This window comes from Anoplopoma fimbria, chromosome 17, assembly GCF_027596085.1.
Source record: "Anoplopoma fimbria isolate UVic2021 breed Golden Eagle Sablefish chromosome 17, Afim_UVic_2022, whole genome shotgun sequence".
In the NCBI taxonomy this organism is placed as follows: Eukaryota; Metazoa; Chordata; class Actinopteri; order Perciformes; family Anoplopomatidae; genus Anoplopoma; species Anoplopoma fimbria.
The window spans coordinates 5,609,813-5,635,873 of NC_072465.1; the positions used below are offsets into that span (position 1 = coordinate 5,609,813).

Here is a 26,061-nt window from a genome sequence, read left to right on the forward strand (position 1 = left end):
CTTGAAACAACATTTTTACAAGTCACATAAAGTCCTTTCATTAGGCTTGAATCAAGTTGTATCAATGGGCAGTTAGAGTCCCAACAACTGAAGCTCCAGGGAGGTGGTGTTGTGGACAAGTCCCACAACAACATTTAAAAAAGAGGGTATTTCTGCCAGGGGCGTAGCGGGGGGCGGGGAGGAAAGGAGGCAAACAGTCCCTTGTGTTGTGTCCTGAATTATCAGCTGTTAGCCTGTAAGCTTATCGTTAGAGATGGGAGACCCTCACGTCACACCTAATAATACACACTGACAACAGGCAGAGTGGGACACAGGGTAGGGGGCCTGACTGACTCACTGGGTCTGGACCAGGACTATATATAATGTCAGGCTTGCTGGGAGACAAAGAGACACACTAGAAAAACAACCAGGGAATCTATCTCACTGGAAAGAGGAGTCTGTGGAATTAATACACCAACTTCAATCACCATGTCACAGGTAAGTTAGCTTAAATACGGTGTTTGGATATTTACAGGAATTGAACATAGTGCTTATAGTGTGAAGACAGACCCTCTTCTCTTCTGCTTTTCACCCTGAACAATCATAACCTTCCCCTCTTTGTTATTCACTCCAGCCAGCCGAGATGAAGAAGAAGAAGCGTCCCCCAATGAAGGTGGAGGACCTGAAAGGAGCACGCAGTAAACTGGGACTGAAGGGCGAGGTCAAGAGTAAGACCTATGAGGTCATGGTGGAGTGTGGTGAGTAAAGCCTTTTTCTAAATGTTGTGACAGTGAAAAACAAGACATGTGGCATAACACCATGTCAAATGTAAGTAAAAAGTAAAATAAATAAATAAAAGACGAAATTAATACGCATATAAATACTTAAATGCATCATTAAATGAATAAATAAATGTGAAGTGTATAGAAATGTAGGAACAAATTAATGTATTAATTCATCTTTCACCCTTTTTTTTTTATATAAGTAATTTATCATCCTTTAACCTAACATGAGGTAAAACTGGCATGTTTAGTTTCGAGTATAAGCTTTGGTAACAGCATATCTACTTACGATATATTACACATTATGACATAGTCATAAGTCATAAAAAGCGTTCCCTGACCGGGAATCGAACCCGGGCCGCGGCGGTGAGAGCGCCGAATCCTAACCACTAGACCACCAGGGACGGCGCTAGATTTTGACAAAGTCCAAATTTTAAAATAGGAGAAGGAAAGGAAAGTAGTGAGAAGTACTTTAGACGTTTTCATCGAGAAATGACTGTTGGAGTTTATTGGACTTTTCCACCGTTAACGGATGTAGCACATGTAGCTTCAGTTCTAGCCTACTTCTACCCTACTGCTCCACTTACATTTATTTGACAGACACATTTACCTTAATGTTTGATTGAAGTTGCTTCAAATACTTTTAATTTTTACAAGTAGGACCATTTTAGAGACACAGATATGTGACACTGTCTAAATACTGTGCAGCTTAGATATCAGCTGAATATTTGACTAAGCCAGGGGGGATTTATAGTTGCTGACTGCTGTGTTGATGCTGTAATGCCTGTTGGGGGTTTTGCCGAATTGTTAAGACAAATTTAGCTGGAAACAAAGCAGGCATATTGCAGCGTTTCAACACATAATCCAGTAGCTGACTAGTTCATTCTTCCTATGCTAGGCTATTATATTTTTTATCATTTATTGATTAACTTATTGATAAATCTGCAGCTGCCTTAATTAAGCAATGTACTCTTGTTGACAGAAGCTAAAACCATCCCCCTCACCCCTGCTGCACTTTACCCTCTAAACTTCACCCATCCACACAAATAGTGTTTACTTGTGTGTGTGTGTGTGTGTGTGTGTGTGTGTGTGTGTGTGTGTGTGTGTGTGTGTGTGTGTGTGTGTGTGTTTGGTCAGTTTGGTCAATCACTATTAGCAGCCAACATTCAATGTGTGCAGATTATTAAATCAAACTTGCTTTTTGAATGTGACTTGAGAGAAGATGTAGTTTACATGTACTTGTATGCAAACTAACTGATAAATCACAGCATTTTTAAATGTGTGTCTCCCTCTGCTTTCAGAACGTATGGGCAAAGTGGCTCCGTCTGTGTTCAGCGGTGTGAGGACGGGGACAGAGACGGCTCTGGGTGAGCCTGCTGCTGCCAAAGCTCCTGGAGCCAGTGTGTTCAGCAAGTAGACACAGTGCAGGATTAAAGAAAAGAACTGAGTCAATTATGATGCTGCATTATATGGATGCAAACATGTTTTTTAATGAAGATACATTGTATAATTGTATGCCAGTATATTATGTTGATATTACTTTTAAGTAAGCAGTTAAGTTACTTTGTAAATTGCACAGTGCTACTGACATTTGTTATGGATTGGATTGTAATGTGGATGATGAACTGTAAACGAGCTGTGAGATTTATTATCCGTGCTGACAAAGATTCTTTGATTATTTGTTCTTTTTTTTTTAACTGACCATTTTTCTTAAATAAATGATTTCCCCCTGTATTCAAATTTAAAGTTGAATTATTGGTAGTTGACTACAAAAACAGGGTAATTTCTATATAAATGGTAAACCCCATCAAGTAAACTTGTCAACTTGAAGATCTCTATTTTGATGCATGAGTGTGCTGTAACATGCTAAATTATGACTACAAGCACAATAAGCCATAAGAGCACATAGCAGCTGTTTGCATTCATATACACAAAAATACAAATGGGTTGATTAAAATGGAATATTCATCTTAGTTTTATGGTTAGTGTAGGTGAGCTTGAACCTTAAACTCAAACAAAGTTAGCACCTCTACCCAAGTTGACCAACAATTTGTTATTACTGGTTTGGATTAGTTTGTTATTACTGTCGGCACTTCTTAAACCATGGTATAAACTCAAATGATAGGGGCCTTAAGGAAACACAAAGGCCTTTATTGTTTCAGTTTATAGTATACTTACATGGTGCATTGTACCAATTTAAGTGTAACTTAATCAAGTTACCACAAAGGATATCTTTGCCCCCTGGGGTCCCTTGTGGGTTAATCCACAACTGGCTTCGACAGTTAAATCGTTAAACCAATACTCCAAGCAATCTGGTTAACAACAAAGCTCCAAATCAGCTGCTCTGCTCTGTTGTGAGAGGAGCTCTGAATATATCAACACTTTATTATGACATCCATGCTGCAGATTGTTAAGGTTAAAAAATAGTGGTGCATTTTGTGCCCAGTGCAGGTCTTGAACCCTTTTAACATTGCATGCCAAATGCAGTGCCAACTGATGAAGATGACTCATCAAACAGCGTTAAGTAAACTATCTTAAATAAACATGTTTGCTCAAAAGGTTCAAAGTGTCATAAACATGCAGCCAAAATCTGTCTGTTAAAGTGAAGTCAGTGTCTTCAGCATTGCACAGATTTCCTTTCAAAGACGCTCTGTAGTCAAGTTTATTTGTCCCAGTGTCACTTCACAATGGTCTGATTCATCTACATGCACTGTGGCTGTTGGCCGAATCTAAAACCAATGAGTTTAATTTTTTGGGGGGATAGTTTAACTTAAAAAACATACACAAGATTCTGTCTGATTTTCTTACAGTGCTCTTCTGTTTGCCCACCATGAGTAAAGCAGGGAAAGTTGAGCGAGAGAGTACAGCAAAGGTCAAAAACAGCTGTACACAGCAAAAGACATTGTGATACGTGTATAAACCTATATCTTGTAGTAACTGACGGAGCTATTTAAACATATGGACAACATGTATTGTAAATACAGATACAGCAACACAGATATCTAGTTACAATTTGAACTGACTGCTGTGACGTATTCTACTGTGTTTGTATTTCCCTACACTAAATCATTTTTCTTATTACTAATATATACTAATGCTAACGCACTTGGTACTTGTCATGTTGCCAAATGTCTTGTTAAGTTTCAGTTCAGTGTCAGTTCAACCAACATTCAGACATGTTTCAGCCTGAGCACAGATGGTTTCACCAAAGTTTGCACCAGATGGCCTCCTGCACATTGAGCTCAGGCCTGTTGGTCAATACTCAAGGCCAATATACACACAAACACACATTTCATCCCTCCCCCTGGGCAGAGAGCTTTTTTCTCAGCAGCAAGCAGCAAAGGCAGACACTGTTCAGTGGAAGTTTGATCATGTCTGGACTACAGGGTGTTGGACTGCTGCTGCTGTGGGGCAGCGCCTGCCTCTGGCTGCCCGGCCTGGCTCGGGGGCTCTGGTCATCTCAGGGGATCGTGAAGCTCTGCAGGTAACTTCACACACTGATCTTCATTTGGAAACCACATTGTTTTATAGCAAAAGTATTCTTTTCCCCAGATTGTTACATGTAAACTTTTTTTTTAAGGAGTAATCTCTTTTACACTAACTAGGTTGCAATTTAAATCCGTCTTGGTTTTACCATCATGTAATGCCTTCTAACTTCTCCTCTTTGTCTGTTTATGTGCGAAACAGAATGTTGTTTTATTTTTTAGTTGGTTATGTTTATCTTGGCATCATCCTGCTGTATTTGCATTTCAGGACACAAGAGAAGCTGTCAAATCCCTTCAGGTACTTTTCAGAAACATTTACAGACCTTTAATATTATGTTGAAAAAGTTGTGCTGAACTTGCATCATCCTGTTTGTACATTATAACCCTTGAGCTAAATTGAATAAGGCTGTATTGATAATTCATATAATTAGGTAGCATGAATCAAATGTCTCAGATTTGCGCACTCTTGATTTTTCCAACTCCAAGAAGAATCTCACTTGTGTTTGTCTTTGTTACAGAAAAGAAGTACAAATGAGGCCACGGTAAGAAAATAATCAGTTTTTATCTCTATTGATGATAATAGTGATGAAAAATATTCAAATCAATGCAACTTTATTTATCCTATAAGGGCAATGGTATACATCAGCTCATTAACAGAATAGGACAGAAAAAGATAGGAGAAGAATTAAAAACTCTATTAATCAATATATAGGTCTTTCTCTGGCAGGCTGATACAGATAAAAATACTATCAGTAAAATGATTGAGAATAACTAAACTGACCGAAAATGAGTTTAGTTTTTATTCAGATTACAACATTTTCCTTGGCTAAAGGGTACAGAACCAAGGTTGAGTCACCCAATCCGTCTCACACAACACTCCCAATGTGGAATCAGTGACATAATGTCCTTTACAAAAAAAAAAGTCATTATATAGTTTTCTTTGGCAGCAATCAGGGCAGCATGCTGTGGACTGGACCAAAGTGCAGTTCAATTTGAAACAACATGAAAAGAGCAGATCTTACAGTGCTTCATTGGATAAAAAATGCTCTATTTGAAGTGCTTGTGGTAGGAGGCTTTTACTAGTGTTTCAATTTCTCCCTCTCCTTCTGTCTCAGGTGGAGGTGTACAGCGTGAAAGTGGACTGCACGGTGACGTCTCGATTCGCTCACACCGTCATGACCTCCAAGGCTCTGAACAAAGCAAACTCCTCCCAGGAAATCTTCTTCGAAATGGAGCTGCCAAAGACGGCCTTCATCGTCAACTTCAGCATGTCAGTCTCCGATCTGCTTTCCGCTCTGTCCATATTCCTGCTTGCATTATGACCATTTGTGTGTTACAGCCGTCCTCTAAAGATGAGATTTCTCATACAGTTAATTAGTTAGTTCCTCATGTTTGTTCCTCACAGGGAAATTGATGGTGAGATATATGTTGGGGAGGTGAAGGAGAAAGAGAAAGCCAAGAAACAGTATGAGAAGGCTGTTTCCTCTGGAAAGACTGCTGGACTGGTCAAGTGAGTGGGTCCAGATGAAAAATACATAAACACAGTACAATATAAGCATTGAAGAAAGAATACTGTATCTTAACTTTTACTGAATTGGGGCAGATCATTTGAACATTCAAGGCTGTCACTGGTGTCTGTGTTTCATTACAGAGCTTCTGGAAGGAAGATGGAGAAGTTTTCAGTGTCTGTCAACATCGCAGCCAAAGGTAACGTGACCTTTATTCTGACCTACGAGGAGCTCCTTCAGAGGAAACTGGGCCAGTATGAGATTCTGACTCGAGTTAAACCCAAACAACCGGTGCAGGAGTTTCAGGTGATCAATGTTCATGTTCAAAGCTCTCTTGGTCATTTAAGAAATTCTGAATGAGTAGTTAACCTTACATATGATCTCTTTCTCTCTCTGTGTGTGTGTGTGTGTGTGTGTGTGTGTGTGTGTGTGTGTGTGTGTGTGTGTGTGTGTGTGTGTGTGTGTGTGTGTGTGTGTGTGTGTGTGTGTGTGTGCGTGTGTGTGTGCGGATACAGATTGTGACAAACATCTATGAGCCTCAGGGCATTGCTTATGTGGATGCCCACGCAACCTTCCTCTCCAATGAACTGCTCCCCCTGGTGGAGAAAACTGTCACCGACCACAAGGTCTTGATACAACAGGCCTTTAAGAAGTTGTCTCTGATCTGCTCTTCAGATCCTCACTTCTTTTTCTCCACATTCAATAAAATGATTAAGCCCAGAAACAAGAGTAAGCTAAACTAGTCATGTCTTTATCCCTTTGTCAGGCACACATTTCTTTCTCACCAACTATGGAGGATCAGAGGAGGTGTCCAGATTGTGATGGAACGCTCATTGACGGAGATTTTGTCATCAAGTATGATGTGAAGCGAGCAGAGCGCCTCGGGGACGTTCAGGTGAGCTGTCAACAAAAACTCAGTATCTGTTTGATGAATACACGTTTGAATCAGGTTTCACTTGTGAAACTATGCAGGATCACTGCAATGCTTTTTTTTCTGGATGGTAAGTTGTATAATAAAATTAACAAATCTATGATTAGATTGCCCAACAGAATGAAATGAATCAACAACCTTTTTGAGGTAGAACATTCTTGCTGTGTTTGCCTTTTCATTATTTCGTGTACATTACTGCTCTTCATTGATTCTCATCTCTTTAGATGGTGAACGGATACTTTGTGCACTTCTTTGCTCCACTGGCCCTCGTCAGAGTGCCAAAGAATGTGGTGTTTGTGATTGACAGGAGCGGATCAATGATGGGAACAAAGATGGCACAGGTGAGGGACGGTCCGACAGTTAATGTGTCTCCATTTATTGAGGCCCGCATGCACACATTTTGACCTTTGACCTTGATACTGCTTGCAGACACGAGAGGCATTGCTGGCCATACTCAAAGATCTCCACGAGGAGGACTACTTCGCCCTCATCCCGTTTGATTCAAGTATCAATACTTGGAGGGAATCACTCACCAAAGCAACCAAGGAAAACGTGGCTGAAGGCATGGATTACGTCAGAAGGATAAACGACAGAGGAGGTTAATAAAAACAAGTGATACAACTTTTATGCTAAATGTCATCTTAACTCCCTAACTGATAGAAATACATTCTCAGAACTAAACATTTTATGATTTGTTGTCTATTTTCCTTCAAGCAACCGATATCAATAGTGCACTGTTGAGAGGCGTGAGCATGCTGGTCAACGACAGGCAGGAGAACAAGCTTCCAGAGGGGAGCATCGATATGGTTATTTTACTGACTGATGGAATGCCAAATACTGGTGAGCATGCACAGTGTGTACATTCTGTGGGGCCCACTGTATATTTGTGTGAGGGCATATTTGATAAGTAGTTGTGTCAGAAAGTAGTTAAAAGGGTTTTGTCCTTTCTGGTTTCTTTTTGTTTGTAAAGGAAGACCTGAAGAAGAACATCCTTTTAAGATTGAAAAGTTTTCTGTGAATTTACACAAACCTTTAGTGTGCTGAATGCCCTCCAGTTTTGAGAAAGCAGCAATTCGATACACAAAATAAATAAAAGTTTGACTTAGAAGTAAGTTAAGTAACTTAAGTCTAATTGAAACTGCAAGGCTGTCATTACATGCTCACCAATACACTTGTGTGCCTGCTTGTAGGGGAGTCCAACCTGCAAGTGATTCAGAAGAATGTACACTCTGCTATTGGAGGGAACATGTCTCTGTTCTGTCTTGGATTTGGAAATGATGTGGAGTACTCCTTTCTTGATGTGATGAGCAAACAAAACAAGGGAGTGGCCCGCAGAATTTTTGAGGGTTCAGATGCAGCCATTCAACTTCAGGTGGAGCCTCTAGGCTATGAATACATTTTTCAGCCAATTCTTACGATTAAATTAATACCAGCTAATGTATATAGAGTGCTGCAGGAATGAGTCCTAAAACCCGAAAATGAGTAATTATTTTGCACTTCCTGGTACTTCGTCTCGATGGTAATGTTTTTTTGATGGGTTTTTGGTGAGATGCCCACAAATCAAGTCTGTGGTTAACACAAGCTTAGGATATTTTAATGTTTTGTTCTACGATATAAAACACGTCAGTAAATAACCCTTTTGAAGCTTTTCCGTGTCTTAAAAAAAGGCGGTTGCTAACAAGTGGCTAAATGGGAATACTAAACACTATCACATCGACTGATCCTCCTTCACAGCCAAGATATTTATTCTCGCACTCATGCGACTGTGGTGTAGTTCCCCTATAGGCTAACGTTAGCTTTTTACTTCGGCTACTTGTATTTATCCTTCAAAAATAAAAGAAAGCTGTGTTCATTTGTGAAGATTATCTTACTGAACAAAACATGTAAGAATCATAAACTTGGGTTTGCCACAGAGCTTTTTTTCTGCAACCTATTGTCAAGGGAACCAGTGGGATGCTAACTTCAGGGGTTGGCCTATAAAAAAATGTGATCCCTGCAGCACTCTATAACGTCACATTCATCTACAATTGTGTAAATACTATTTTAGGAACAAATCAAATAAAAACTAGTTAGATAGAACATTTTTACACACATGTAATTCAATGTGTGTATGCATTTGTTCCAGGGTTTCTATGAGGAGGTGGCCAGTCCTCTACTTTCAGAGGTGGACCTGCGTTATACTGGCAATGCAGTAGACTCCCTGACTACCAACCACTACCCTCGGTTGTTTAACGGCTCAGAGATTGTGGTGGCTGGTCGGCTGATGGACAATGACCTGAACAACTTTATGGTGGAGGTGTTCGCCCAGGGGGTGAGGAGAAGGAAATGGCAGAAATTTAAAGACAGTGCTGAGTGCGAGAGAATACGCGTATTTATTACTTTGGACTCTCCGTTATAGTTTGAGGAGGAATTCAAGGTGAAGGGCCGGGTCAGTACTGAGGACTGGGGCGTGATATACCGAGATGAGGAGTACATCTTTGGGGATTTCACAGAGCGTCTATGGGCGTACCTCACCATCCAGCAGCTACTGGAGAAGAGGTCTGTTATTCAGTAATTTCACTCAAGCTTATACTTGGATTCACCTGATATCTTTGTTTCCTATTGGTCGCATGACCATCTTTGTTAATGATACTTTTGGGGCAAATTGTCTGGGGGTCCATGATTGATCTTGTAATATCAATTTATAGATTCCGTGCTGGTTTTCTGAATGTTAGTGTCATAAGAGGCAACTTCAGTATTTTTTCTTTTTTGCAGCAAGAGTGGTGCCCCAGACGAGAAAGCCAACGCCACAGCCAAGGCCCTGGACATGTCTCTGCACTACAACTTTGTGACCCCACTCACCTCCATGGTGGTCACCAAGCCTGATACTGAGGATGGACCAGACAGCCCTTTCATTGCTGATAAACTGACTGAGGGTGAGGGAGGGAAGAGAGGGTTTCAAATGTAATAACTGGGCAGGCTTTCCTGATAATGGCTGCTGTCAAGCTTTTTTTCTGAAAAGCAATACTGTGATACATTCACCACCAGCACTGACTATTTTATTCATGTTTTCAACATATTATTTACTCAACTTGCCCATCTCTTTTTTTTGACAGAGCAAAGACAACAGGCAGAGAGAGTGTGTAAGACAGTTGTTGTTTTTACCATATAGCATTAAAAATCACTGCTTTGCATTCAATTTTAATTTTACTGTTCCTTTTTCTAGCACATCAATATGTACCCCCTATGTATACTCACTCGCATCAACCCACATATTTTGGTAAGTACACTTTAAGCAATGGTGGTTTGTCAGTTGGTCTATCAATCCATCACGACATTAATTAGATAAATTGCCAAGAAATTTAGTGCAGGCGTTCTTGGTCCTAATGACTTTGGTGATCCCTGACTTTTCAATTAGCGCCATCAGCAGGTCAAAATCTTTACCTATGCAGTGGTATATCTCAACATCTACGTGATAGATCCAATATCTTAGTTTATGACCAAACACCTGCAAAACTAATGACATTCCCATCAAATTCAACTATATTTTCTGTTAAGCGCATGCTAACATGTTAAACTAAAACAGTGGCCATGATAAACATTACACTTGCTAATTGTCCAAATATTATCATGCTGATGTTTGCTAACATGCTGAATTTTAGCTAGAAGCCCCACTGTGACTGTTAGTACAGCCTCACAGAGCAGATAGCATGACTGTAGACTCTTAGTGTTGTTTGCAACTGTCATTCTTCTGGTGTCACCCACAGTGGATGGAGATCCTCATTTCATCATAGAGCTCCCTGACAGAGGCGATGCACTGTGTTTCAATATCAACGAGAAACCAGGAACCATTTTAAACCTGGTCAGAGACCCAACACAAGGTCAGCCTGATTATCATTCACTTTCTTACTTTCTTACCCCTGGGCTTTTCACTACACATGTATATTCCTTGTAGACTGTTTTTTTGGACACGTCTCATATATATGTGCTAGTAAATCATACCGGGCAGTTAAACAGTGACTGAATCCCACATTGTTTCCTTAGGTATTTTGGTCAATGGCCAGATCATCGGAGACAAGAAGATTGCTCCTGATGGTAAAATTAACACCTACTTTTGGCGTTTTGGCATCGTCCACCGGCCACTGGGGGTGAGGCTGGAGGTGAGCACTCAGGACATCTCAGTGCTCCAGGACGGCAGACAGGTCCTACTGTTGTGGTCTAATACAACTTCTGTCAAAGGACCCAAGTAAGGAAGTCAAAGAGAGCTGTCTCAATACATGTGAAAACTAAAATTTCAGTTCATGAGGAATAGTTGTCATCTCCCTACCCTTATTTCTCCTCCAGTGTGGATCTTGTCTTGACCAAGGATCGCAGCCTAACAGTAACTCTAAAGGATTCTGTCAAGTTTGTCATCGTACTACACAAAGTTTGGGCGAAGCACCCGTACCACCAGGACTACCTGGGTTTCTACACCCTGGACAGCCACCTCCTGTCCCCTTCTGTTCACGGCCTGCTAGGTACAACATGACACACATTTAAAATTGAATAGCAGGTCAAAACAAGTGATATGGATTCCATCTCTGTATTCTGTGGATGGATTGCCTCTATATATGCTACCTTGTTCAGGGATTGGCCTGATTTAACTCTCTTAGTACTTGATTTCATAGTTCACTTTGTAAATAGTATATGTAGTCACAGTCATGGAAATTTGACAGTTGCACATTGCAGTGTCAGCTCAGGCAGGAAGTCCCCCTCATCATGTACCCACTTAGGAAAAATATTAAATAAGAACAGTGCTTTCACTGTTCTTATCTGCAATCTGAATCTGCAGCTCCCCTCTGGGTTACAGAGCTGTATAGTGAGTTTTACCCTGTTTTGCTGTTTGGTTTTGACTTTACTGTTTTGGTTCACTCTGACTGCTCTCATAGCGTCGTTTTCAGATGCAGTAGGGAGCTGTTTTCAGTGTAAAAGCTCTAAAAGAAACATTGTACACTACCTGCTCAGAAAAAGAGCCATCTATTTCCCTCAGGTATTTGTAGAAACAGAAACAGAGGTAAAATGAGAGTTAATATTGAACTTACATGTTTCAGTTGGCAAGAAACAAGACTCCAAATGAATGAGAATGTTGATTTGTGTCTGCTGGATGTGTAGATGGGAACTTTTTGCTGATGATTGTCATAACTTTATAAGGTTATGATTATATCAATCAATATTAACAGCTTGCTGCTCTCAACTCTAATGGTCCTACAGTATTAATAGAGGGATACTTCAATCTTTTTGACGTTACAGTATAACAGATCTAATAATGCTCAAATTATTTTACTGCAGTTGGCAATTACTGGTGGAGAATTACAGGGCCAGAATGATTTGATTTCAAATTATATTTACTTTAAATGGTGGGTCGTCCTCCAGGTCAGTTCTACCACGGGGTTGAATATGAGGTGTCAGACCTGCGTCCAGGTGAAGTCCCAGAGAAACCGGACGCCACCATGTATGTGAAAGGACAGGAGCTCAATGTGACCAGGTATACTACCTACATATACAGATAAGTGTGTCCCATCTCAGTATGGGAGAGTTTGCATGCAATGAGTGTCCTAAATGAATAAATGGTCTGTATGTCGTTTCTGTCTCGGTTCACAGAGGTTGGCAGAGAGACTTCAGGAGGGATGTGAAGAGAGGAGAAAATGTTCCCTGCTGGTTCATTCACAGTAATGGAACAGGCCTCATCGATGGAGACACAACAGACTATGTTGTGTCCGGCCTTTTTAAAACTGTTTAAGAAACAGGTTACACATCCATGTCTAACACAGAAATAATTAACTTAAATTCATAGAATAAATATTCAAATCTGCCTGTACTTACACCACGAATGCTCTGATATCTTGTACCGAAGGGCAAACAGGCTTTATTCACAGCATTGTATTGATGATTTCACAGTTCCTATCAGTTAAGTTGCTGGAAATATGAAATGGTCAGTAACACCATTCCAAAAACAGTGAGACCATCTGAGGGTGAGCAGAATAACTTGTACTAAAATAAATGGGACTCAGATCTTTGAGTTGGACTCGTGGCGTGACTTTGTCATTTCATCTCAGTGGTTCATTGTTCCCAACATTGTCTAGCACAACAGAAAAGATAGTAAATGTTTGAGAATGTGTAAAAGCTTGCTACTTCAAAAACCATTGTATGATGACAGTGCAGAGGCAAATTACTACGAAAACAATAATTGCAACAGACTAATACGAATATAACAAGTGCTACAAACCACTACGAATAGGATAAGTGCAGTAAACGAATACGAATTCAATAAGTGCAGCGAACTGATACTAATATAGTAAGTGCAACAACTAATACGAGTGCAATAAGTGCATTAAGTTGATATAATCAAACTTATTAACATCTCAGCATGTGGAGAAGAAATAAAAACATTCCTGAAAGACAAAACCCCGAGATTTACGTGACCTTAAAGCATACAGTAAACACATGTACTAGGCTAAACACATACACACACACACACACACACACACACACAAACACACACACACACACCCAACACACACAACCATTTTACGGGTAAATCCTGAAATCAGCCATAAACAATTCTTGACTAGGGGAGCATAATTGTAGTTGAAGAAAATCTCCTGCTGCCTATTTATTTACTTCACTAACTAAACAAAAAAGGATATGCAGAAGCAGGGGCGCTGAAAATGGGGTAAAGGACAGGGGCCCATGATGGAGGGGGGCCCATAAAAATGATGTGAAATTATAATTCAGAAAAAATAATGACACTAAGTTATTAACTAACATATAATCACACATTCTCTCCACTGATTATAATTGCTATTTTTTCATGGAAGAGTTTATTTCCAATTTAAGAATCAGTGGTGCAGCAAATAAATTCAAAATGAATTCCATTGTATTCAGAGTGCACACACACACACACACACACATGTCAACTGTCATGCTGTTCTTCTTTCACAAACACGGTAAATCCTGAAATCAGCCAAAAAATTCTTGAAAGCATAATTGTATGTTGCAGAAAATCTCCTGCTGCCTATTTATTTACGGGAAACACTAACTCAAACAAAAACAGGATATGCAGAAGGTCCCTCCTCCGGGTGAGTGTGGGTGGAGTAAAATCCTTACGGGAAGACCGAAGACTTGGTCCCCACATGCCTCGAATTCCCTCCACACTCGTATTCAGCCATCCCGGGGAAAGAGGCGCTTCTGTTTTCCCCAGCCATGCCTGCGCCGTGGAGAGTCATGCTGCTGTGGATTTGTGTCTGCATCTGGCTTCCAGCTCAGGTGTGGGGAGCTCTGCTCGATCCTGGCAGGAATGCTCTGACACAGGTATTTAACACACGTGCAGCATTTAAATGTAAACACAGGTCTGTTTTGTTTTTTCCCCCATGGTCAGCCAGCGATCAGTCCATAAACAGTTTATAAGACCCTGAAAGTTCAGTTTTAAGAGTGGATTCAAATGTAATGGAAATTGTTGATTAATTGGCACGCAAGTGACGTGCTGAGCGTGTCTTTTCATTATATATGTTTTTTTTTGTTTTGTATGGGGTTTTGTAGGCTTTAAAAAAAATTAACTGTTTGTATCTTTGTTTTTGTCTTGAAATCGGTATTTTAATAGTTATAATAAATAAACGAATCTTAATTTGTTTTTACCTCATATTTTATTGGTACTGTTTCTCCACTGTGTGCATGCGCATGCTGCTCTGAAGAAGAAGAAGGTAATAACCAGGTTCATCAGTGATGTCAGACTGACTGTGGCCCATTATGAACGTATGAGAGAAGTGCACGTAAATAAGGTTTCCTTCCATTAAGTTGGTGAAACAATTTTTTTTCGTCCTGTATTTAAACATGAAAGTACAGACTGTGATCCTGTGATGCACTATATTATGAGAGAAGACAATAATTGGCCCTTTAATTTGACATGCTCACATTGTTCAGCGACCTCTAGTGGCCTTGGTCATCACAGCAGCTTCATTAGTGGGCCTAATCTTTCAAATTATTACTGCATGACTTGGTGCTCTCCTCCCACGTGCGTGCAGCGGTCACGTTCTACGTAAAAATAACGTATTTATCTAAGGTTTTTTAGATTTTTGAGACTTATGGTATTTTTATACTTTTCTTCATTGTGCTCATGAGCAAAAAGTGACGGCTGCACACAACTCGCAGGACTTTGCAGAGCGAGAAACTGGAATAGGCAACTACCGGTATGTAGATAAATAAATATAGACATTATTAGACCAGAAATATCCCAAGTTATAGGCTACAGTAACTGAGCACTATAGTGATAATAATAATCCTGCAACAAAGGGATCGATAAAGGTGTTTTTCTTGTTTTACTAACAAAGCTGATGACCACGGCCACTAGATGCCACTATGTAACGTGAGCATGCTAAAACAAAGAGTCAATGAGGGAAGAAGAGCGTTATTGGCTCCTTTCATACTATTGAAAATGCATCACAGGCCCACTTTCTAAATTCTCGTGTTTAAAAAGTCATCGGTGAGGCTTAAAAATGATTTAATCAACAATATCACAATTAGAAATCCATTAAAGAAGAGGCAGGGACACCAGCTTTTTTTTTTTACTGCCCTTATAGGCTCAATAGACCAGAATGCACTACAGCTGCAAGAAATAATGCATTTTTACCAAGAAGGAGCAAGAAGGGTGTGTCGTTGTGATGCTTGTGCTCTCATCTCCCTCCTTTCTACTTGTGGCCTCCAAACTACCTACGCTTCAGTCTCTTTACCTAACAATGTCCTGTAGTTTCAGACTTTGTCATGACTCACAACTTCACTAGTGGCCCACATGGAGTTTTTCTGACTCTTGCCCACATACATGCCTACACAGTCCATCAGTGTATTCATGTTGCAACCAGCCTTCTTGCCACTACCTGTTTATTCCAGCTTAATTACCGTGTGACCTTTACATCCAAATCTCTGTTCCCATGCCTGTCGCAATTTATTTGTCTGATTCTTGGGCCACACCTTTCTTGCGAAATCTGCTTAAAAACAAAGGAGTTTATTGGTCATCCCAAAAGCATTGATGCTTCAGAAAGGGACTACTGATGCAGTGTTTGTACAAACTTGTTTGAAAATCTGTGTCTATCATGCCTCGGTGTAACTAATTGGAAACATTCGGGGAAACATCAAGTTTAGTGAAGGCAATTGTTATTCATTTGGTGCACATCTCTCATATCCTGCTGTTCCTTTCTCAATAACCGTGCAATCATGCTATGTTGTGTTCCAGGAGACCAAAGAAGCTTTGGGCCCCAGGTTAATAATGGTACTCAAAATTAAAATAGTTTCTAACAGAAGTATAAAGTACCATGCAGATGTTCCTTTCCATCCTGCTGAAAATAAACTGCATATTCTTGATATTGTTTAAAACTATAAAGTCTTTTCAAATGAAAATCTGTTTTAACAACAAGGCATTTCTACATTCATGTTAGTGCATTACTGGGAAATTAATTGTAAAACCTGGATATTACAATTCAATACACACAAGATGAGTGGTAGCTTCTATCTCACAGTAGTGGTATTGTTACCGTTTTCAAAATGAAGACCACATTTTCTATAAATCCTCATTGCCTCCAGATGTCTCTTGTTCCGCTCTTGCCCCTGCAGGGTTCCTTTGCCATTTATTTCTCTCTTCTCTTTGCTTTTCCTGGAGATAATAAACCTGCTGGAAATGGTTTGTCGATCTGTGCTTTATTCCTTTCTCTAAAAGTTTCAACTAGCATTGTGCTTGCATTACTCTGACCTCTCTGGGTTTTGGTTTTTTGTGGGTATGATTTATTATTGACTCCTCAACAAGCATGTCAAGTTTTCCTCTTTCTATCAACAAGGGGAGGAGAAAGTAGACAGACCAGACCGACAGGAAAGTTTCGGTGATGAAAATACATCAGCCAGAGGTTTACTGGCATGAGGGGCAAGTCTGTATAGAATCAAATTAGGGTCAGGGAAACATGAATGAAGCAGACGGACAGGTACAGGTTTAGAACATTGTGACTTCAATGATCTAGGCTGAGAAGGGAAAGGTCAGGTGACAGGGACTGGTGGGAAATTGGTAACTGCATGAGGCAGAATGTGACACTGTCCATCCTCTCAGATGGTGGAGGTGTACAGCGTGAAAGTGGACTGCACGGTGACGTCTCGATTCGTTCACACTGTCATGACCTCCAAGGCTCTGAACAAAGCAAACTCCTCCCAGGAAATCTTCTTCGAAGTGGAGCTCCCCAAGACGGCCTTCATCGTGAACTTCAGCATGTCAGTTAGAATAAAGTACTTTTTACTGTTAGAATTGATCCTGTCTTTCTTTGCCTTTTGACAAGTGTCTTTGTTCCTCACAGGGAAATTGATGGTGAGATGTATGTTGGGGAGGTGAAGGAGAAAGAGAAAGCCAAGAAACAGTATGAGAAGGCTGTTTCCTCTGGAAAGACTGCTGGACTGGTCAAGTGAGTCGGACTGAAAGATGTTACAGAGGGCCCTGAGCCTGTGTTGGTGGTGGTGTGAACAACATAAAGTTATACATGGATGTTATTACAGAGCTTCTGGAAGGACGATGGAGACGTTTTTAGTGTCTGTCAACATCGCAGCCAAAAGTAACGTGACTTTCATTCTGACCTACGAGGAGCTCCTTCAGAGGAAACTGGGCCAGTATGAGATTCTGACTCGAGTTAAACCCAAACAACCGGTGCAGGAGTTTCAGGTGGGACAAGGTTTCCTCAGTTAGTTTTCTAAATAATGACATACTGTTCAGGAGCAGCTGAAAAACTGCATGTCCAGTGTTAGGAGGAATTTGTGTCAACATTTATGAGACTTGAAAATGACTGCACACTTGATCTGCCTCAGTGATAACTTGTGTGTGTGTGTGTGTGTGTGTGTGTGGACAGATTGTGACAAAGATCTATGAGCCCCAGGGCATTGCTTTTGTTGAGGCCACTGCAACCTTCCTCTCCAATGATCTGCTTCCCCTGGTGGAGAAAACTGTCACAGACACAAAGGTAAAGGGTTAGAAAGATTTCTATTCGGCTGTTTATAGACTAATAAGAACGTTATGGTTTTGTAAGCATAGATAATGTGTCCTATAATGTCAACTGAAATTAATCTCTTTTTTTTTTCTTAGGCACAAATCTCTTTCTCACCAACACTGGAGCAGCAGAGGAAATGTCCAGGATGTGAAGGCACCATAATTGATGGAGATTTCATCGTTAAGTACGATGTGAAACGAAAAGAGAGCATTGGGGAACTTCAGGTCAGCGACAAGCAAAGACTTTGCTTAGTATTTTACTTCTGATCTTAAGTTTAATTTCCTAGCCATTTAACGGCGAGCACAGCTGTGCCCTTTTGTTATATTTCCATATTAGTATTAATCAAATTCTGTATTTCCCTTTAGATTGTGAATGGATACTTTGTGCACTTCTTTGCTCCACCTGACCTCGTCAGAGTCCCAAAGAATGTGGTGTTTGTGATTGACAGGAGCGGATCAATGAGGGGAACAAAGATCAAACAGGTATAACACTTTTTGTGTTGGTAAGCCCAATACTGTATACATTACTACACACATGTTCATGTGTGGATTTGGGAACCTTTGCAGACCCGCGATGCACTGGAAGCCATTCTGAAAGAGCTCCACGAAGAGGACCACTTTGCTCTGATCCTGTTTGATGAAAGAATTACCACCTGGAAGAAATTTCTTACCAAAGCAACAAAGCAAAATGTGACTGGAGCCATTTCCTACATCAGGAAAATGAGTGACAGTGGAGGTAAGAGGAAACCTACTAAAACCACATTTTCTGCCATATTTCTTTGCACTAACTATTTCAGATGACTAGAATCCCCCTTTGAATTCATGCATTTTACAATATGTCATCTTTTTATTGGTTAATTTGACTTCAGTCTTAATGTCAAAGGCCTATTTGCACTGCATTATAAACCTACTATACATACATCCTGTATAATCAAGTTTAATGCTGATAGCAGTGAAGGTAAGATGTGATTGTAGCAGGGTCTGAAAAAGGAGGAAGTTCCCAGAAGCACTCCAGGAAGTCAAATTGTTGTATGTTTGCTCATTTTGTTTAATAAACCAAAAAGATACAATGTATTCATTTTTTAGAGGTGCTGATGGGTGTATTGTTACTTTTGGATCCAGCCAGGTTCCCCCTATGCTTGCAGTCTTTATGCTAAGCTTAGAAAACAGCCTGCTGGCTTAGTTGTTGAACTATTCCTTAGAAGAACACATTGAGGAACTATCTTGTAGTTATTTCTTACATGAAAATGTATCTCAAGAAAAGTCCATGTTAATCTGCTCATTGTATTGTTTCCTTTCAGCCACCAATATCAATGACGCTGTACTGAAGGCCGTGAGCATGCTGGAGAAAGAAAGACGAGAAAAGAACATTCCAGAGAGGAGTGCCGACATGATTATTTTACTGACTGATGGGATGCCGAACAGTGGTAAAATGTCTTAATTTGGAAGATTATAGTATTTTAATCTCCATGTCTAGATTAAGTACAGCAGTTTAAAACAAGTTTGACATATATCTAACTGTGATTTTAAACAAAGGGTCAGTTGTCTGCACTGTGCAAAAACATTTTGATAAGTAGTTGTGTCAGAAAGTAGTTAAAAGGGTTTTGTCCTTTCTGGTTTCTTTTTGTTTGTAAAGGAAGACCTGAAGAAGAACATCCTTTTAAGATTGAAAAGTTTTCTGTGAATTTACACAAACCTTTAGTGTGCTGAATGCCCTCCAGTTTTGAGAAAGCAGCAATTCGATACACAAAATAAATAAAAGTTTGAAAAACCTTAGAAGTAAGTTAAGTAACTTAAGTCTAATTGAAACTGCAAGGCTGTCATTACATGCTCACCAATACACTTGTGTGCCTGCTTGTAGGGGAGTCCAACCTGCAAATGATTCAGAAGAATGTACACTCTGCTATTGGAGGGAACATGACTATGTTCTGTCTTGGATTTGGAAATGATGTGGATTACTCCTTCCTGGATGTGATGTGCAGACAAAACAAAGGAGTGGCCCGCAGGATCTATGAGGGTTCAGATGCAGCCATTCAACTCAAGGTTGGGTATTTACAGCAAACATAATGTCCGAGCATGTTTGTAGATACGAGTTTGCACATCCAAGGACATTCCAAAGGGGTAAATGAATGATTTGGAGTGTGTCTTTGTTCCAGGGTTTCTATGAGGAGGTGGCCAGCCCTCTGCTCTTGGAGGTAGACCTGCGTTATCCTGAGAGTGCTGTGGGATTCTTGACCAAAAACCACTACAGCCAGTTGTTTAACGGCTCAGAGATCGTGGTGGCCGGTCAGCTGACGGACAGTGACATGGATAACTTCTTGGTGGAGGTGTTCGCCCAGGGGGTGAGAAAAGGACAACAATATGTCAATTAAAGCATGAGAAAGACACTATTTTGGTGAATATAAGATATGTGAGACAATTCCTGTGCCTTAATATTTAATGGTAAGAATGAAAGTACAAACACATTGAATTTAAGTAGATTATCTTAGTCTAGGTATTATTACTTTAGCAGTTTTAGTTTTTTCTGTCCTATCTCAGGCTTCAGTAGGGATCAAATGACTATGCCATGATTGTCCTATTTTAGTCTGCCATATTTTAAGGGATGGTCTCTGAAAATCACAAGAACAATTTGGATGTTTTTTGGTCCCCAGAGGATGAATCCTACTCACTTGATCCCTTAACTTTTTTCAGTCTTAATCATCAGGTAAAAAAATCCTATTTGTCCAATACTTAAGTTTACGACCAAATACCTGCAAAACCTATCAACCTTAGCTGTACTTTGTACTGATTAGTAAAATGTTAGCGTGATAAAAATGCTTAACTAAGATGGTGAACATAGTAAACATGTGTACATTAAGTAAACTTTTGAAACAGTTTAGTAGACTCTTAGCCTCGTTATCAAACAATACTATGAATCCCCTCTCCTGTCAATAACACTTGTAATTTAATCTTTTCTCTTTCTCCTCTTTCTATAGCCTGAGGAGGACTTCCAGGTGCAGGGAAAGGCCAGTGTGGTAAACTTGGATGTGACCTACCCAGAACAGGATTACATCTTTGGGAATTTCTCAGAGCGTCTTTGGGCCTACCTCACCATCCAACAGCTACTGGAGAACAGGTTTGTTCTTCTGAATCGTGTCTTCCATCTCTGTCTGTACCTGCACCGAGATTTTAAGCAGGCTTCTCCATGAACTGTGACAGATGTGCTTTTTATTGCACATCATGTGCGTCATAGGTCATTATAAAACAATCAACTAATCCTCATTAATCTCCCAGTGACATTGGTACTCAGCAAGAGAAAGAAACTATGACAGCCAAGGCCCTGGACTTGTCTGTGCGATACAACTTCGTCACCCCTGTTACCTCCATGGTGGTCACCAAGCCTGAAACTGAGGACGGACCAGACAGCCCTCTCATCGCTGATAAACTGACTGAGGGTGAGGGAAATGCAACAGGCCATGTTTATTTAGTTTGCAGCTGATGAGGAAAAATAGTTGATAGTGATCTGCTAAACTGAAAAGTAAACCTGTATATTATTTATTTCAAATGTATAGCATATTGTTACATAATAAGAAACGTGTTATATCATTAAGTAGAACATGCCAAAGAAAACTTTGTGTTGTGTGTTTTCTAATTGTTGCCCTGTTTCACAGACCAGCGACAGGAAGTGGAGAGAAACAGTGGTACGACACTCTCTTTTAACTTAATTATGTGGAATACCTTATTTAACCTTTATTTGACAAAATGTTTCCATTTCTTATTCTCATTTTGGGCTGAACAGCTTTACTAAAGTATTCTTTTATTATTTCGGGTGGCAGGTGTCAGTTCCCGTGGTCGCAGTTCCAGTGGTAGCAGTTCCCGTGGTAGCAGTTCCCGTGGTAGCAGTTCCCGTGGCAGTTCCAGTGGTAGCAGTTCCCGTGGTAGCAGTTCCCGTGGTAGCAGTTCCCGTGGTAGCAGTTCCCGTGGTAGCAGTTCCCGATCAGATGGTTAGCCTTTAATGCAGTAGAAGTTTAACTATTACATCATTCTAACATATTTACGGGTTTGTTGTTCGGGTCACTTTACTTAAATCATCTATTAATATGTTTCTTGGTACATATAAGACCAGACTCTTAAAAACAGGAATCATATGTTTTATTATTTCTAAAATGAAATCAATACAGCCTTATCAGCCATATCAGATCTAATGATATGACAACTGTGACATATATTTATTCTATTTTGGGATTTTTTCTATTTATCGTTAGTTTTTTAGTTGTTATTTGAATTACCACATATGTATATAAATATTTCATACTGAAGAAATCAGCAAAATAAACAGTCTTCAGTTTGACTGTTATATATGCATTCTGTCCGACATGATATTTTAATGATGCTTTTGCAGTGGACGGAGATCCTCACTTCATGATAGAGCTGCCAGACAGAGATGACGCTCTGTGCTTCAACATCAACGACAAACCAGGAACCATTTTCAACCTGGTTAGAGACCCAAAATCAGGTTAGCCCTGAGTTTTTTAAAAATATAACTTTTTATTTGTGAGAAAATGTTGAGAATGGCAAACAAACTCAAACCTGTCGTTATTATCAGGCTTTGTGGTGAACGGACAAATTATTGGGAAGAAGAAGGTCGTTCAGGATGGTAATATCAACACCTACTTTGGCCGCTTTGGTATCATCCACCAGAAGCTGGGGCTAAGGCTAGAGGTGAGCACTCAGGACATCTCAGTCTTCCACGAGGGCAAGCAGGTCAAGCTGCTGTGGTCTGATACGGCCTCTATCAAAGAAAATAAGTGAGTAACACTGCCTTTCAAATACTATTGGACAACGAAACATGTATTAAAGTAAATGAATAATACAATTATTTAATAGTTATTTTGTTTGTCATTTGTTGTGTTTATCACACTAAGAGTATCTGCAAATAAACACACAACACAACGCTCTATTGTTATACCATCCAAATACCACTCCCAGAGTAAACCAAGAAAAAGGGAAACATGGGTACAACTCCATCTAAATAAAAACTGAAAAAGATATTGGATCAGTAAAAACTACAAATAAAAAAAACTGATTTTAATCATCAAACCTACATGGAAATTTTTCTTCAATTATAGTTAAATCACACTGACAAATAAATATTCACTTTGTTCCACATTGCTCCTGAGAATCACAAAGCAAAAAAATGCTATTTTTCACAACTGTTTTGTTTTTTCTCCAGTATGGACTTCAGGTTAACTAAGAACCAGAGCCTGACAGTGACGCTAAGGCACTCGGTTAGATTTATGGTCATTAGACACACAAAGGTTTGGAAGAGACGCCACGACCATCAAGACTACCTGGGCTTCTACACCCTGGACAGCCACCACCTGTCTGACTCTGTTCATGGTCTGCTAGGTAAATAACAGCGAGAACGTTTCATATATTGATCCATTGATTGTGTAGCTGTTTTAGGTTTGCTGATCCTTATTTTGAAAGAAATCTAAAAATGTCTTCCTCCAGGTCAGTTCTACCACGGTGTTGGGTTTGAGGTAACAGAACTGCGTCAAGGTGCGGTCCAGGACAAAATGGATGCCAACATGTATGTGAAGGGACAAATACTCAACGTGACCAGGTGCACATGCTTCATCAAGTTTAAACACGCATACACATAATGCGTGCAAGGCAAAAGAGCAGTTATTTTTTCATATAAACACTTCATCATTGTTGTTTTTTTACAATCTTTTCCACAGACACTGGCAGAAGGACTTCAGCAGGGATGTGAAGGATGGGGAAAGTATTCCCTGTTGGTTTGTTCACAATGATGGAGCAGGCCTAATCGATGGAAGAGCCTCAGACTACATTGTTTCTGGGCTTTTCAAGGCTGCTTTTTGAATCTTAAAAATTCAAAAACTCAGTGGCAATGCATTGACAAAATGTATGGTTCTAGATGTTATGAATTGACATTACTCACCAAAAATGACAGTGTAACTGATAATATATGCGGTTTGTGAAAGTTAAAACGCAAGCCGAAGGATTTACTGATAACATAAATAATATGGTAGGAAAAACTTTCCAATATTAAGCTCTCATAGAGTTATATAAGTCTTCATACTTCACATACCAAATTAACTTCTCTACACTTCTTTGCAATCAAATAAATATTTAGCTGTAAAAAATGTTTGCCCCCTGTCAGTACAGGAGTTACACTGGATGTATTTTGCTTAGCCCAGCATATTTTGGTTTAATGTATTTGCACTTTAGGTTCACTTCAAGGTACATGACCTTGAAGTGAACCCATGACCTCGGCCACAACTGCACCAATTGTGTTTTGCCTCACTCTGTGCTTTGGGAGCTGCACATTGATTCACAAAAATATTGCCCTTCACCACCTCAAGAAGGTGAACAATAACTATTATGCATACATGTGACTGTAGTGTTGCCTCAAAAAGGAGGAAACATCCACACTGGTGTAAAAACCCACCCACATAGTACTGTAGGACTATAATAATTTCTGGTGCAGAAAAATTTTAATAATATTCAAGCCAGTAGTTATGAAACAGTTTGTGATGCTGTTTGCATTATGTTCATTAATGTTCCTTTACCAATTATTTAAAGTGGAACAATCATTATTGACAGATTCAGCGATCCATAATTAAGTCACATTTGACCTCTATTCACTCACATTTAGGCCTACTCCCAGAACAGCTACATTCAAAGCATTTCATCTGGGTGCTGTTTTTCAAGGAATATGTATTGTTTCCCAGAAGACATCAGGAAAGAAAGGTGGCACTCCAATGATAATAAAAAAAGATCACATTTTATCTTTGTTTTATTTTTAACCACAGGCAACAAATGTGTTTTAATATAAAAAGCCTTTGTTAAAGGCCCTGAATGCTGTTGGTACACCCACACAGGTGATTTCAATTGACTAGCTAATTAGTTGTCCTGTCTTCACTTCATGGGCTTAAAGAGACTGACCTTTTTTACAGCAGACTTTTTAACGTGTCAGAGTCAGAAAATCACAGGTGTTTCTAATAACATTAACAATGGCTCTGTTCTAAGTGTCCCAGTAAGCCACTACAATGTGAACATGAGCCAGCACGTATCATACTAGGACCCTGAAACTGAAGAAACTAGAGTTCAGGCTTTTGTTAATGTTATTATTCAAACCTTTGCTTTACCTACTGTGATTTGTCAAAAAGTCTTTGTGAAATATTGTTATTGAAATCTCTTGATTCTCTTTTATCAATATTTTTAAGTATGAAGGGTTGCCATGTAATTTCCCTGCATATTTTCACACAACTCCAACTTCAGCAGAGGTTTCATTTAGCCACACCTAATGACAATACACACTCATGTTTTGGTTGCTTTCTTTTTTCTAAATGTCTTTTTGGGCAATATCATAATGCAATTGTTAATCTATCTAAAGCAGGGGTCTCAAACTCGCGGCCCGCTAGACGATATTTTGTGGCCCCCACCTTAATATGAAAGTTTAATGTTAGTGCGGCCCGCGAGTTTTATATGAATGGCACTTTACAGTGTTGTGTGCGGAGCTGAACGAACCTACCAATCACGGTGGGGTATATGGCTCTCGGGGGCGGGACATCGACCGGGCTTGATGCAAGCAGAGAAACATTCTCAATGAGTGACAGTGACAATAGCGTTGCCATGGAGAGTTACAGCAGCGTTGCCATGGAGAGTTTTCTTCAGTGCCTGGCTGGCTGCCTCGTTTCTATGAGGCAAACGCGGACATTCGTCCCAGCGCTGCGTTCACAACACCTCCAAAAAAAAGTTTTTTAAGTTGCTGCCCAGCGGGACATTATACGTATGTCTCTCTCTGACAAAATAAATCAAAGTGATGCGTACGCGGCGAGATAAAAGAAAAGTAAGAAAATAATGTAGCCTAATGTGGTCTGCAGTCACATACCGACACCTGTCCGTCGGCAATAACAGTCCCCGATAAAGCAGAAGAGCTGCTGAGTTTGTGTCCACAGCCAAGGATGTATGTCAGGAGCTGTGCGAACAGACTGGTGGGCATTACCACGGATGAGCCCGTCTATGACCGACTGGAAAATGCAGATCCAGCATCGTTCTGCATCGTACACCAACAGGCACTGTGCAGCATGTCATGTCTGCTGTCCTGAGATGTATCAGTTACATCAGGTCCAGGAGTTTACAGCACCGCCAGTTCAGGGCCTTTTTACAACATATGGTGATGTACTTTACTTTAGTAAAAGTACATCATTTAGTAGTGTCCTGAAGAGATTTTTTGACTTAAGAGCAGAAGTGAAGAAATTCATGGAAGATGACAGAATGGATGTTCCTGAACCTGATGATCCAGGGTGGGTTATGGACCTTGCATTCCTAGTGGACTTAA

The 26,061-nt window shown here is 40.0% G+C and overlaps 2 protein-coding genes and 1 non-coding gene across 3 annotated transcripts; 2 read left to right on the plus strand and 1 right to left on the minus strand.

Moving 5' to 3' along the window:
- Nucleotides 1-1,093: 1,093 nt before the first annotated feature.
- Nucleotides 1,094-1,165, minus strand: trnae-cuc (transfer RNA glutamic acid (anticodon CUC)). The gene has a single exon. It is a non-coding gene; the product is annotated as a tRNA-Glu (tRNA).
- Nucleotides 1,166-4,132: 2,967 nt separating this feature from the next.
- On the plus strand, nt 4,133-12,728 carry LOC129105525 (inter-alpha-trypsin inhibitor heavy chain H3-like). The gene is given in 23 exon segments (XM_054616599.1): nt 4,133-4,208; nt 4,211-4,245; nt 4,515-4,544; nt 4,765-4,788; nt 5,362-5,516; nt 5,652-5,756; nt 5,898-6,060; nt 6,270-6,380; nt 6,521-6,649; nt 6,910-7,026; nt 7,115-7,283; nt 7,400-7,525; nt 7,876-8,057; nt 8,811-8,996; nt 9,084-9,223; nt 9,440-9,600; nt 9,781-9,807; nt 9,891-9,944; nt 10,432-10,545; nt 10,709-10,910; nt 11,009-11,181; nt 12,077-12,188; nt 12,305-12,728. Coding segments are annotated over 23 exon segments (2,730 nt in total). The 3' UTR covers nt 12,444-12,728.
- A 1,016-nt stretch (nt 12,729-13,744) lies between these two features.
- Nucleotides 13,745-24,474, plus strand: LOC129105427 (inter-alpha-trypsin inhibitor heavy chain H3-like). Its single transcript, XM_054616447.1, has 20 exons — nt 13,745-14,014; nt 16,791-16,948; nt 17,032-17,136; nt 17,228-17,390; nt 17,575-17,685; nt 17,808-17,936; nt 18,078-18,194; nt 18,279-18,447; nt 19,013-19,138; nt 19,573-19,754; nt 19,868-20,053; nt 20,687-20,826; nt 20,985-21,145; nt 21,362-21,391; nt 21,527-21,694; nt 22,093-22,206; nt 22,297-22,498; nt 22,924-23,099; nt 23,205-23,316; nt 23,435-24,474. The coding sequence occupies exons 1-20, from the start codon at nt 13,907-13,909 to the stop codon at nt 23,574-23,576; spliced, it is 2,799 nt and encodes a 932-aa protein (XP_054472422.1). The 5' UTR covers nt 13,745-13,906; the 3' UTR covers nt 23,577-24,474.
- The last annotated feature ends 1,587 nt before the right edge of the window (nt 24,475-26,061 follow it).

Coding starts and splice junctions, on each gene's coding strand:
- LOC129105427 (XM_054616447.1), top strand. CDS start 13,907: ATGCCTGCGCCGTGGAGAGTCATGCTGCTGTGGATTTGTGTCTGCATC. Junction 20,054..20,686: donor TGGAGGTGTTCGCCCAGGGG/GTGAGAAAAGGA, acceptor CTCTTTCTATAG/CCTGAGGAGGACTTCCAGGT. Junction 22,499..22,923: donor GCCTCTATCAAAGAAAATAA/GTGAGTAACACT, acceptor TTTTTTCTCCAG/TATGGACTTCAGGTTAACTA.